Genomic DNA, 15112 nt, shown 5'->3' with positions numbered 1-15112 from the left:
TGTATTTTGTTGTACAGTTATTTTATTTTCAACTTTAATTTATATATTTTATCTTATTCTTTCCCAGTTAAATTTACCCTTCATTCTAATTTGTTGTTGTACAGTTATTTCATTTTTAACCTTAATTTATATTTTATTCCTTCCTATAGTTAAATTGACCCTTTTTAATTTTCATATTTATTTCCTATCTTATTCATAGCCTTTTTTTTCTGTTTCTGTAGGTCACGAGCAGTTGTGTAAGCATTTCACTGCATATCATACTGTGTATGACTGTGTATGTGACAAATAAAATTTGAATTTGAATTTGAATATTCCACCACATCCCAGAGGCGCTCTATTGGATTGACATCTGGTGACTCCGGAGGTCAATTGAATACAGTGAACACAAAGACATGATCCATAGCCTATGGTTTGTCAAGAAAATATCCCCCACATCATTACACCACCACCAGCAGTCTGAGGTGGATCCCTGTTTTACTGTCCAAATGCTGCAGCAAAAATTAAGACTCATTAGACCAGACAAGATCTTTCCAGTTTTCTTTTAGAAGATCTTCTTATCAGTGGTGAATTGTAGATTCAATATCCTGTTGATAGCTGCTAGCTGACAGGAGTGGCCTAGGTCTTATCCACTGGGACTGTTCGAGCAAATGACCCACCACAACTCACTTTGGGATGGGTGGGTCGATTTGGGAGATGGAATGTGTCCCATTGTGCTGGATGAGGACTAACTTGCATTATTTCAGTTGATGAGTTTTACACAGATATACTCGCTTTTTTTGGTAACCTGTAACTGAAATTATACTCAGCTTGACCTTGGATGTTAGGTACATACTAATGATAGAAAGATGGATATGCGCCCATGCATGTTCACATTTTGGTCTATCTCTAATTAATCTAAACATAGTTTTGCTATGATTTATATACAGTCAGTGTTACAGCTGGATCCATACATGGATAAAATCAAAAACATTGGCTAGTTGTGACTGAACAACTGCTGTTTAGGGGTGGCGTTTATCAAAGTGCAAACAAGAGTGCTGAGTTTTTAGTATTCTTCAACATGAAGTTAATTCTTTACTTACTCATTTCCCACTTGTACACCACAGCTTGGGGACTTTTTTCAGTGAGAGTGATGCATGCATTATTCATCATGATTAACTTGTTCATGGTCATTCATTTATCAGTACAAAAAAAAAAGAAAAAAAAAGAAAATATATACATACATATGGGCTTGCTCATTAACAGCACACTTTTGAGTTTACTTTACAGAGCAGCTTCTGCACAGCCTTTTTGACATTGTAGCCATTATTGCTCATTATTTCCATGGTGGCTCTCTCTCTCTCGCTTTCGTTTTCCTTCTTGCTCTGGCTCTTCCTTTCTCTATCTCTCCCCCTATCTTTTGTGCTCACTCAGCCGTGTGACAAGAAGATGATTTGTGGCATGCTGTAAATTTTATAACTGTCGAGCCAATCACTTCTGGCTGGGGCTCAAGGGGAAACATCTGCTGGTAGGTGTGAGGCTAGACTTTGGCTACAGCGATTCACAGTTCAGAGTCAGCGACAGGAGAGCAAGTGTTTGTGAAAGAGGAGAGACCAATTAGGATTGAGAATTTTCGTTGTGGTGAAATACTCCTAACAGACATTAACTACATTTTTACAAATGTAAAAATAGAGAGCAATGGACGATAGTTACTTTAGGACAAAGCAAGGATAAACCAGAGGATAAATCTTTCTTTGACATCTTGTTGAGACCATTTAGAAGTTTCCTCATTTGACATAACAGGAGGAAGCACCCTCGCAGCTCTATGCCTACAGAACTAGCACAAAGGTTAGAGTATCTCTCCACCCACACTTTGGACAGATGTACTTCACTTTAAATGTCCAATTTAGCAATGTTAACAATGAGCCCCACTCCACAGTCTGGATAAATCCATGAGGACATGGGCAACAGTGAGCTCCAATTTAAGTGTTGAGGGTTATTACAGGGCATTACAACAGGGGCCATATAGACCTTGTTAGTGGGCACTTAACCATCTGTACACAAATCTCCACTAGAACACATTAGAATATTTTTCACACAGCCATGCCTCATCTCCATACTGACCTCTACAAACTAAAGTGTCCTTTCAAGCCCATTCAAGCATAGAGGCAGCATTCATAAAACACTTCCCCTCTTTAAACCGTGACCCCACGAGAGATGTGCTGTCACAAAATATTCAGGGCTGTGCAAAAAAACCTGACTATGGAATATCAAAAGCTCCCATCTGTCCACTTCCCTCCTCTCTATTCTTTCTTTTTTTGTTACTTAATTTTCTTCCATTTTTATGTCAAGGAAAGGGCATGTCTTGCAAGGCCATTGATTTGGCGACTCAAAACACCAGACAATGAACTGATCACCCCTGAGTCCCTCTGCCTAAAGGGTAATAAACCTTGTCATTGAAATGTGAGCAGAATTAATCAAAGGTATCCTAAAAGCCTAAATGAGATGTGTCAAACACTCACATGGAAACTGCAGCATGCACCGTACAAATGTTTCCTGTATAAGATAGTGTGTGCCTGCGTACAGCAAGGAGAACACTATTAGCACTAAGACGGTATTTGTTTCCACATTTAGCATAATTCTGTGTTGCATGTACTGCAGAAGTACACGTGACTTCCATTATTTGTTATTATTAATCTCTGGCTCTCTTTCACAGTCTGTCTTTTCTTCTGTCTTCTTCCCATCACCTCCAACCAGTCAAGTAGATGGCTGCTCCTCCCTGAGCCTAGTTGTGTCGGAAGTTTCTTCCTGTTAAAAAGGAGGTTTTCCTTCCCACTGTTGCCACATGCTTGCTCAAAGGGGGTTGTTTAATTGTTGGTGTTTTTCTCTATTATTGTAGTGTTTTGACCTTATAAAGTGCCTGAGATGACTGTTGTTATGATTTGGACCTACATAAATAAAACAGAATTGAAAACTGTATTATCCCTGAAAATGACCAAGTCTGAGAAAAAGGAACTTAAATAAGCAGCAAAAGAGCTGATGAGCGCATTTCTGTGTGGTTTTACTGTGTCTCCTTGTGTAAATTTCTCCCTGAAATTTTTAACTGTTATTAATAAATATTAATAAAGATCAAGCAACAAGTGAATACGAATTCCACTTTGAGGACAGATTCATAACAAACAGTTACCTTTCAATATTTGCTTTTTCCTCTTGTATTGGATTCTATATACTACACTGGTGCTAGCCTTACCTGGTTCTTTAAATCCAGTTTGGGACATGGTCGTCCTCCATTGAAAGCTTTCTCTCTCAGCCACTTAGACCTGATCTTTAACCCGCTGCCACAGGATGCACTGCAGGGGGACCAAGCTGACCAGTCACTGAGCTTGCAGTCTATGGGGCAAGGGATGTGGCAAACCTCCACAATGTAGCCTGGAATTTAAATTGGCAGACAGAATGGGCAGGGATGATTCAGACTTGGTCTGCAGCTGCAGTGCAGATCACATTAATTATGTCAGACAGTCACGCTACTGGTGAGTGTTACCCCAGACCCTGGACTTACCCACCGTGAGACCGAGGGCTAATAAACTGACTAATGAGCATTTAATTCCTATGCTGTATAAGCTTTTTACAGTGTGTTAAAAAAATTGTTGTTCTCTGCGTTTGGTTTTTAGCTAGACTTACACAGCAAGGCTTCACGACACAAGGAAACGACCATATAGGACAAAGACTTACAGTTGTGTTTTAGTCACTGACATTTTTCTTTCACATTAAAAGTTAAATTTCTCATACTCTCATCAAATTTCATCATCAATTTACTATATACAGTGAAATAAATTAGAGATATAATCTATGTTGCATGTATCTAATACAATGTTGTATGTTTATGAAGGATACTCATTATTTTTAGCTAAAATGTGTAATTTGTAGGCATATCTCAATTAGTCCTACCTGACTCTGTACAGAGTGCAGGGCTAACCAGGTTCTCCTGCTGGTTAATGCAGGCAACAGCCCTGTAGCGCAGACCTTGGCCACAATCCTTCACCTCTCGATGGCTCATCCAGCCCTGTGATGATCCCAAGACCGAAGGATCAGGGAGTATGCAAGCAGACCAGTTCCCACAGGGCTGGGACAAAAACTCATCACAAGGACATGTCTCTGTCTCCTCCAGCGGGTACAACTCCTTATTCAAGCAGGTTTCCTTTTTTTTGCTACGACCTAAGCAGAAGATGGACAAACAATGCAAAATTACTGAACTGGATGGGCAGAACATGTTTTGTAATAGGACACGAGGACAGCTTTTTTCCACATTAGATAAGAGTCTTGAGAGATGAATGTATAATAAGGTGTATTGTTTAACATAAACAGCAGTTACAGTAATTAAAAAGTGTTCATTAAATGTAACAGAATGTATTTATGTTAATAAATTTACAAAGTCAGCAGGTGAGAAAACTAAATAACCAGTGTAGCTATTAGCTGAGTGTAAATTGCTAATTTGCACCATTATAACTGTGAGACACTTACAGGCACATTGCAAGTTCGCTTGCTCTCTTAAACCACCATCTCTACTCTTAAGAGACTTGTATTTGAGCCTTAGCTAATAAGATCACTGTTTCATTTCTTGTGGGAATCATTGCCTCCCTTTCACTGCTGACTCCGCAAGGCAGTGAATTGCTTTAGAAGCTGGCTTAAAGTTTCATTATTCTCACTCACATTTAAGCCCAAATCATAGTTATGTGCAGAAATACAGTATATTGTCTAAAGATGAACTAAGACAATGTAACCAACTGTTAAATCTGCCATCATACAATAATAGAGCATAAGGTGTTAACATGGAGTGACAGTAGCTGTGTTTTATTGTATAGTTATCAAACGCTATTATGTAGTATTTATTGAAATATATTTGTATAATACTACATTTCTTTCCTCTTACGAGTGGTTCCACCACAAAATACTGCAGTCAAATGGCAGGCTTTTCCCATTATATACCACAAACTGCTGCGAGGCTGGATGTAAACCAATTTACTCAGTAGGTCATCTTTTGCGATTCTAGTCTATGTTTGTTGACTTCCTTTAGAAGAAACACAGCCGAGGCAGTAAAAAAACCCCCGAGGCATTAAAAAAACAAAAAACAAATAAAATCATAACCAACAAAAAAACACTTATTTGTTCCCTTTGTCGTGTGACGCCCAAAAAACCTCATTGTATAATTGGTGCTGTTCGCAAATGTATTATTGCTTAATTTCTCCATTTATTTTAACCCCCTTGGGGAAATGGTGCATGCTTAGTGTCTGTGTTATGACACTACAGCTACAGTGAAGGTTAGACTTGACTAGAATTGCTTTACCATACTACTTAAACAATATTAAAATGGACAATACAAATAAGATTATTGTTCCATTCAGCTAAAACATCATTTCTATATTTATAACCTGTTGCAGCTCATTTGTATGTAAATGCACCATCGTTGAATATAGCACATTCGTGCACTGTGTGCTACCGTGAGGAGCAGGAAGGATAAAAAGTGCCGCAGCATTGCAGTGTTCTCCCACCGAGCAGGGAACACAGAAAGATCTGTCATTTAAAAATCTCTTGAATGTGTTCTGGTAATGGGCATTTATTCCCTCTCATTCTTTTACAACCATGATTTCTCACCAGCACTTAGTGGTTGCTGTTTATTATTAATAATGATCAAAAGTGCAGAGTCTTTGATTCAGAGGGTTGACAATAGTGGAGAAATGGGTGGACAAAGCTGCACAGACACATTAGTTATATCATTAATCTGTAATGTTCTGCTCAGCTGTTACATTGCGATTAAGTGCTGTGATTGTGTTTGGAATGCCTACCTTCCTTCAGCCTGTCTCTTCTTGTTTTATATCACATAATCATTTTTATAAATTTGCCTTTTGGCAAGCTTTTTTTAATTGTACTCCAACAATTTAATTATTTATTTATTTTTTCCTTTTTTACAGCATGCTTACTTACAATCCACAGAACACAGCGCATCTTATGGGTTGCCAAGTTCTGGTACGGCTTCTTTTAATAGAGATTGTGGCACCAAAATGAGTCTAAGAAATGAAAGAGGATTTAACTGAAAACATTTTACACTATCATCCGTCTTTATCACTGGGTATTAGTACATGGGTTAAGCGATATACAGTGGATTGAGCACGAGTATTTTCACAGTTATTTAATGTTATTTAATGTTATTTAAAACAACAATAGTAATACAGTGGCTGGAAATGCCACTTTCAATATCTGGACTGGCAACAGATACAACCTGTCAAGCTGCCCAGCCCCTCAGAAGTCTACCTTATGATAGATTGTCTGCTGTGTCATATGATAACATAACACCTATAAATATCCTGCTTTCAGTGATGCATCAGTTAAAATAAAGAAATAGATTAAACAGTCCCCTCTGTTGTCACCTCTTCATGTACTCGTCAGTACTAGAGAAAAATTTTAAGTTGACAAGCCCACTGCCCCCCACCCACACACCTCAAAGACTATAAAGGGACAATTCAAGCAAATGGAAGACAAAACGGTTACATATCTTTATATTTCATCTTCTTGCCATTCAAAATGAAAATAAAAATGCAATTTAGGTCATAATGAGTCCCTGACATTGTTTTGTGTGTTGCTTATTACATTAATATTAATATCATTTTGTGTGTCCCTTAGGTTTGGGGTATACTGTGTGTAAAATTAATATGTTTAGGGGTTGCTGTTTTTTTACCAGAGAATCTCCAAACTCTGTTTAATAATACATCAGATCTGCAAATGTGAATCCCTTCTGCCAGATTAAATGCACTGTTACTGTTAAACTGATTATGCTGAAATTGAAAAAAACACTATATTGCAATCATGTTTACCTCCACGTTAAAGTAATAATAACAATAATAACAATGATTTCTGTATAGCACAAAACCAGCATTATAAAGTGCTCCACAGAAATACAGAATAAAGGAACAAACTAATAAAAGAACAAATTGGCTGCCACTCAAGCAACTGAGTGTTTGTATTATGTAGAGACAGATACATTACTATAGCAACATTGACAGCGTATTTAGCAAAACAATGTAGGTGCTGTGACAGTATGATGATATCTGAAGACATGTTGCTAAGGTGTGTAATGTCTATCACTGCTTTCCTTTCCAGGTGATTTTAATGCTTTACAGTAAAGCCTCATAGACGTGAAGAGATACTGACATTGACCCCAAATAATTCTGGTTATATATATAAAGATGAACAGGCTCCACTGTACCTTAAAGACTATCTGAAGAGAATAAATCTCTGTCAAAGTGCAAATTTACTTGAGACTGCTAGTTTTTAAAATTAGAGCCTGCCCCGAAGAGCTGCCTCTAAGTGTGGATTCAGAAAGCAGAGACCCTCTGTACTTTTTTCTAATAGCCACTTAAGTCTTATAACCTACAAAGTGTACTGAGATTACTTCAGTTTCCTGGTGTAGTATGACATGTTTACCTTATGTGCTGTTGTCTATTACACACAAATGTACTGTAATAGCACCTCCAAGCAAAAAAGGATTCCTCAAAAACTATCAGGAGACTTTTTAGTGATTAACATGATGAGGTTTTTTTTCAATATACATTTATACATCAATTTTCTTTCACTCATTCAATTCAGAGTCATGGAAAAAAGAAACCTAATTTAAAAGTCTTGCTTTAAAAGGAAGAAAATTCAATGTAACCTGCTGTAGAAAGAACAGATGGCATTGTATTATTTGTAGGTTTATGCAGTACTGCTTTTGAGGTGGTTATTTTCTTGTTGTTTGGTTAAAATAAATCCTGTTAGTCCCACATGAATAGAACCATTCAACACTTTAATGAATTGCATTCCCCCAAGAATAAGCAAATTGCTACGTTATTGTTACAATTAAAGTAAACACCTCGTGCACTGTAAAATGAAAGCACTATAACAGAACTCCTTGACCCGAGCCAAATGGAGAGCTCACAAACACTCACAACCTGGTAAAAGAGTTGCCCTGTGGTTGTACTAATCCTGCTATGCCTGTGCACCTCTGTTTATTTTGTGGATCCTGGGTGTCTTTAGCTCCCCGTGTGCCCAGTCAGTGAGCAGTCCATCTGTTTCGTAACATGATTTGATTGCAAACATTCCTTATCGAGTGTGAACCCACTGCCGTCACAGTGCAATTCACCAACAATCTGTTCAATCTATGCCACTGCTGGTGGTTGATTGAAAAGTGCCAGTGCAATATCACTTCACTGGCAACTTGACTTTGCAGGCAAATTACTAGTTAAAGATCTGCAGGCAACACAAAGAGTGCAATATCTAGCTTATTTTAATATTATGTATTTTGTATAGAGATTTTTCCTCTAAATCTTCCATAAATAATGTGTCATAACCTGATGCTTCTTTAAAGCCATAATATTATGTAGAATTATCGAACAATGTGAATGCATATCTTTGTATGTTCTGACACCCAACTGTTAAAGAATGATGGCTGTTCCATTGTTGATGCTGAGCCATGCCCCCCTATTTCATCTGCACCTGTCTTTAAAAAATACATGAATTTGACTTGTGAGATAAAGTATTTTCTTAATGTTTACTGATTGGTTTATGCATATTTCAAAAGGTTGAATTGATTCATGGCTTACGTACGTTTGTTTTTTAAATGTCACCATAAACACTGAGAATATATTATATTTTTTCACACTGATTTTGACTAAAATGCTCTGACTCTTTATTCTTGATATTTTTTCAAAGCAAACCTAAGAAATAAAGTGTTTGTACAATACAATAAGAGTGCATTACAATGTTTTTGTAATAAAAAAAATTCAATATGTGTTAAAGCTGCTATATAGCTTGACTGATAGACTTTATATTCTTACATATAATATTAACTTCCTCAAGTTGCACTTAAAGTGAATTATTCATGTCATCAGTCCTACAGTGGCTGAGTAACAGTTGTCATGAATGAAAAAGTCTGACTGTTCAGTTTGTTGTCTGGCTCTCTAGCGGCATAATATTAAAGCTTTTGTTATGTTACCCCAGAGTGTGTAATAAATCCTACAAATTTTGTCCTTTTGAATTCCAGCCCACTTCATTAAAACATTTTACCAACACACTTCTTCGCAGTTTGAGTGGACTTTTAAAGACTTTTCAAACCCATCACTTAGCAATCAAAAATTTTACCCATTAAACATAAAAAGTCAGGTCAGCTTTGCAAAGAAACTACTTCTTAACATTAAAATCATAAGAACTCACAAAGAAGAAAAAATACAAAAGAAAAATTATGGAATGAAATCAGCTTCTAGATAGCCATTGACCATCGGAGCGAGCATATTTCAATAAACGCCTGTCTAAAATGATACACAGGAGCTACTTAGAAGGCTCAGAGTCAGAGCGGTTGTAAAATGCACACTAACAATGCCGGCTAAATCATTGAAATGCAGTTAAGGGCGATCGTGGCTCAAGAGTTGGGAGTTCGCCTTGTAATCGGAAGGTTGCCGGTTCGAGCCCCGGCTTGGACAGTCTCGGTCGTTGTGTCCTTGGGCAAGACACTTCACCCGTTGCCTACTGGTGGTGGTCAGAGGGCCCGGTGGCGCCAGTGTCTGGCAGCCTCGCCTCTGTCAGTGCGCCCCAGGGTGGCTGTGGCTACAATGTAGCTTGCCATCACCAGTGTGTGGATGACTGGATATGTAAAGCGCTTTGGGGTCCTTAGGGACTAGTAAAGCGCTATATAAATACAGGCCATTTACCATTTAAGGTCTTCAGGATACTTGCACAAACACTGCTCTCGGATAAGTGGGGGAAATAATTCACAGAAGGTAATGTTTGAATACTCATTCACCACTCATTCTCCTGGAAAATATAGCACCAGCTACTACTGAGCACTTAAAAGGAAAGTGCTGAAAAAAATGATGATTTTCTAAAAGATTTTTTTCACCCAAGTTAAATTCTGACTGATTCAGTTTACAGCGGCATAACAATAATTATTTTCCCTATTAACATTTATATTATTAAGACATTGGTGTATTTATAAAACTAGAATATTATCATTCCCTAGAGTTATTTTTTATAACGGGTTCAATTTTTCAGTATTTTACTGATGTATGAAACGGACCTTCAGCATTTACTATTAAGGTGTTATTTATTCATAGACACATGAGTTAAAGATGATATGTTCAGAATGTTTTCAACAACACGCGGTAAACCAATGCTGCTAACGATAAACACTAAACAAATCTGATGCACATCTATTCACAACCAGGCAGCCAAATGGAAATGAGTAAAATGATAATGTGAGATGTCCCAAAAACACTCAGCAAAAGATAATGGTGGTGTTCAGTATGCAGTATACTGGTGAATCGTATACCATCATAGTGATAGAAACAGACATTCACACCTATTCAGCATGTGTTTAGACGTTTGGGAATTACAGCACCTGCAAGAAACCTATACTGGGTGAACATGCAAATTCCTCACAGAGAGGCATCAGCCTCCCTATGGACAGTTTTTAAAGTAACAGTTCTAACAACTGAGCCGATGCTGCCTCAATGTGGAGTGTCATATACACTCCCATCTAATTGAAATGAATTGCTATTTTTGAAGCATGTGATATATAAAGTCAGAGGTGTAATAAATTAAATCTGCTACTTAAAACAACATGTTTGTGTCCTTTAGTATATAAGACAGAGGGCAGGGAAAGTGTTCAGAAGCTGACAGAACAGTAAACAGTGGGTATGGCTGTTCGTTTTATGCCTTTCTCCTTTTAAGCACAGCCTGTTTGTGAACATAAGTGGAATGGTACGAACTAAAATATGAAAAATAATGTATACAGAGCTTTACAAACAGCTTTTATTCTAAATAGAGAATTATACCCACCAGCCACTTCATTCATAGATAGATCTTGCTACTACTGGTTTGATCTCCCATTGTGACTTCACACCTACCTTAGTTCTATGTGGCACAGATTCAACGAGATGCTGGAGATGTTACTCAGAGATTTTGGTCCATAATGACAGTGTCACACAGTTGCTTTAGATTTGTCAGCTGCACATCCCTGATGGGAATCTCCCATTCCATTACATCCCAAACATGCTCTGTCAGATCGATATCTGGAGAATGTGGAGGCCAGTGGAGTACAGGAAACTCACTGCCATGTTAGAAAAAATCACTTTGAGATGATTTGAGCTTTGTGACATGGAGTGTTATCCCTATAGAGGAGGCATCGGTCTTTAAGGGATGGATACACAGTGGTCTTAAAGGGATGGACATGGTCAGCAACAATACCAAGGTAGGCTGTGGCTTTTAAATGATGCTCAGTTGTTACCTGAGGCCCAAAGGGTGTTGGGAAAATATACCACAGACCTTTACACATTACACCACCTGCCTGAACTGTTTATACAAGCCAGAATGGACCCATACTTTCATGTTGCTTATGCCAAATTCTGATGCTACCCATAAAAATGTTGCAGCAGAACTCATTAGACCAGGCAACATGCGTCCAATCTTCTACTGTGCAAACTTGTCAGCTACAGTATACCATGAGATTGTAGTCTTATTTTACTATTGCAGCTGACAGGAAAGGGACCTGGTGTCGTCTTCTGTTTCTGTAGTGCATCACCTTCAAGGCTTGAAAGTTGTGCATTAAAAGATGATTTTCTGCTTACTGTTGTCTTTCTGTCAGTCCAAAGCAGTCTGGCCATTCTCCTCTGATCTCTGCAATAGCAAGGGAACTGCCACTCACTGGATATGATCTCCTTTTTTGCAATCCAGAGATGGTTGTGTGGTAAAATGCCAGTAGATCATCAGTTTTTGAAATAGTCAGAATACCCCGTGTGGCAACAGCAACTATGCGACATTCAAAGTCACTTCAATAACCTTTATTCCCCAATGTGATGTTTAAACTTCAGCAGGTCGTTTTGACAATGTCAATGTGCCTAAATGCATATTTACATTAGAAATCAATAAAGTGGCTATTGAATGTATATTTGCTTTTGCAAGTTTTCCACCCTGTTTAACCTGTAATGATTAGAGGTTAGTTTTTACATTGCCTTTTATCACTTGGATCTCCATCAGTGTATTACAAGCCTAGTGTCCTGGCAGGCCCAAGTTGAAGCCGCCCAAACATGATTGTCTATGTTTGTTTGTTTGTTTAAATACAAATGTTGCAGTTGTTAAGGCAGCTAATGCATTTTATTAGTTTACTTGTATTAATATGCAATATTAAAACCTTGTAAAAGCAAACCTAGAAAGAAATGTAGGGATAAAGATAAGGTACATTTTACAAATTTTAGTTCTCTGATGATATTTGTCTACTTAAGTCCACTAAATATAGTTTACGGTGATCTAGATCATAGATACCAAAATGTGGTTAACCGTTTGGTGCTTCATGGCGTAAAGTACATAAAATACATTTTCCAGTTTCTCCCTCTCTCCTGCCACTCACTGAGTCTTTGTGCAGAGCTCTACATGTGCAACCCCTCTGTTCAGTTTACAGACAAGTATAGTGCTTGCCACTGGTATATGAGGCTGGTATATGCTTCACCAGATAAAGGTACTTCAAAATACAATAGTAAAAATACATTAAAATTTTTAAAAGTTGACTAGATGGGAACAGAGAACACTGAGAACACTGAAAGCACTGGTTGCTTAGTACTCATTTCCAAATTCGACCTTGATTTTAATGTCCTTTATCCACCTGTATCCTGTCAAATATCTTCAAATGCTGAAATCATTCTGAGAAAATTATTTCACTGTCATCCAGACAAACAGACATAAAATTCTTCCCACTAGAGTAGCTGTCTCAAAGATCAGATTTTGCCATGATGAGACGCACAAACAGACAGACCCAACAACTGAAAACCATCCAAATTCTTCTGCCCTGGTACCTATAGGCATACAGACACCTTGACTATTGGATGACTGACCAATCTAATACCAACGTTAAAAAGGATAACACCGGCTGCAATGACTGTATGCTGTAGTTTACAAACTTCTTTATCCTTACACTTGGTAAAGAAAGTAGGATCATTTCCAATCAAATGTCCAGATAAATTTGGTGATAAAAAGTGATAAAGACACAAGTGAATTGAAATATTCACATGTTCTGACTGCTATGAACAGACAATTATGCTAACACACTTCCCCATGAGCTAAGCTTGATTTCATGTGGTGGATTATAAGAGCAATATAGAAGGAGACAGGACATGTTTACTGCAACCCCTCCAGCAACAGATAAAATATTAATGTAGACCAATAGTATCCTGCCTGGTCTGAAACCACAGCATGTAATTCAGATTTTGCCATCTGTACTAAAATAAGAGACTACAAGCTGTGAGGGATCAAATTTAGACGTGATATTAAACTATAGGAACTGTGTGAAGTCACACTGTAACAAAGTGCTGGAAAAACACATTTGAGTTTTTACAGTATTGTACATTTCTTCATAAATACATTTAAAATGCTATATTTGTTTAGTAAATTTTAGTATCACTGAGTAATACACTGTACTGCCAAAAGTACTCACTAGTCAGCCTTAACACAATTGACATCAAATTAATCCATGGGGTTTAATTTGATGTCGGCCCAGCCTTTGCAGCTAGAACAGCTTCAACTCTTCTCGGAAGGCTTTCCACAAGGTTTAGGAGTGTGTTTATGGGAATTTTTGACCATTCATCCAGAAGTGCATTTGTGAGCCCTGATGTTGGATGAGAAAACCTGGGTGACAGTCTCTTAGGGCCACATCTCAAAGATGCTGAAGTCAGGATTCTGTGCAGGCCAGTCAGATTCTTCCACACCAAACTCATTCATCCATGTCTTTACAGACCTTGCTTTGTGCACTGGCGCACAGCGATGTTGGAACAGGAAGAGGCCATCCCCAAACTGCTCACATAAAGTTGGGAGCATAAAATTGTCCAAAATGTCTTGATATGCTGAAGCATTAATACCGTAGTTCCTTTCACTGAAGCTAAAAGGTCAGCCCAACAACCCCGTCCACCAAACTTCGCAACTGGCACAATAAAGTCAGACAAGTACCGTTCTCCTGGCAACTACCAAGCTCAGACTCATCCATCGGATTGCCAGATGGAGAAGCATTTGTCACTCCAGAGAACACATGTCTACTGCTCTATATTCCAGTGTTGGCGTGCTTTACACTATCTGACACTTTGCATTGTGTTTGGTGATGTAAGTCTTGGATGCAGCTGCTCTGCCATGGAAAGTCATTACATGAAGCTTTTTACAGACTGTTTCTTGAGGTAATATGATGGTCACATGAAGTTTGGAGGTCTGTAGTGACTCATTGTGCAGAAAGTTTGCGACATCTCTACACACCAGTATCTCTTAACCCCACTCTGTGATTTTACTTGGTGTATCACTTCATAACTGAGTTGCTGTCATTCCCATTCACTTCCACTTTGTTATAATAACAGTAATAATGGATGGTGGAATAATTAGTAGTGAGAAAATTGCACAACTGGACTTTCCAGTTCCACAGGTGGCATCCTGTCATGGTACCACACTGGAATTCACTGAGCTCCTGAGAGCAAATGTCAGCTGTTGCAAATGTTTGTAGAAGCAGTCTGTGTGCCTAGATGCTTAGATGTTATACACCTGTGGCCATGGAAGTGATTGGGACATCTGAATTTGAATGGATGAGTTTTTTGGAATGTTTTTGGCAGTATAGTGTGCGTGTAGGTGTACACTGGCAAGTTACATATATTTTGAATGCTGTCAATGTTGTAATGAGATTTTAAGCACAAACAACACACCTGTAGCAAATAAAGACTTCAGGACATCATTCATATTTATATTAAAGGCAGAAAATTTGCCACACAAGCTGAGATCTTGGCATAGTTCATTTGTTTTCATTTTTTTTTCAGATTTCAAAGTTGTTCTACTCTTTTAAACTATAACTTTGTAATTAACAATTAGTTAAAATAAAAACAAAACAATAAAAAGCTGTAGAAGTTGGTCAAAAGTTGGCAGTGTTCTACTCAAATTTTACAAAAGAATTTTTTTTACCATCTGCAGTAATAGAATATGAATAAATAAACAAGACTCATTAGTTTGAAGTAAATGCAGAAGGACATAAAAAATGTTCATTAATTTTGTAATTTTATGTAAAAGTGAAACAACATAAGTTTTTTTTATC

At 37.8% G+C, this 15112-nt stretch overlaps 1 protein-coding gene across 1 annotated transcript in view; it reads right to left on the bottom strand.

Moving 5' to 3' along the window:
* The window catches only part of thsd7ba (thrombospondin, type I, domain containing 7Ba), a 189621-nt gene that overhangs the window by 38449 nt on the left and 136060 nt on the right, over positions 1-15112 (bottom strand). The window contains exons 15-16 of the mRNA XM_005745722.2: positions 3925-4191; positions 3227-3405 (exon numbers count right to left, since the gene is read on the bottom strand). Of these exons, the coding sequence (XP_005745779.1) occupies positions 3227-3405; positions 3925-4191 (446 nt within the window). The remainder of the gene's footprint in view (positions 1-3226; positions 3406-3924; positions 4192-15112) is intronic.

The sequence above is a fragment of the Pundamilia nyererei genome, unplaced genomic scaffold, assembly GCF_000239375.1.
Source record: "Pundamilia nyererei isolate P.nyererei 1_Seehausen unplaced genomic scaffold, PunNye1.0 scaffold00163, whole genome shotgun sequence".
Lineage (NCBI taxonomy): Eukaryota > Metazoa > Chordata > Actinopteri > Cichliformes > Cichlidae > Pundamilia > Pundamilia nyererei.
This window is presented reverse-complemented; position numbering and strand designations above follow the sequence as displayed.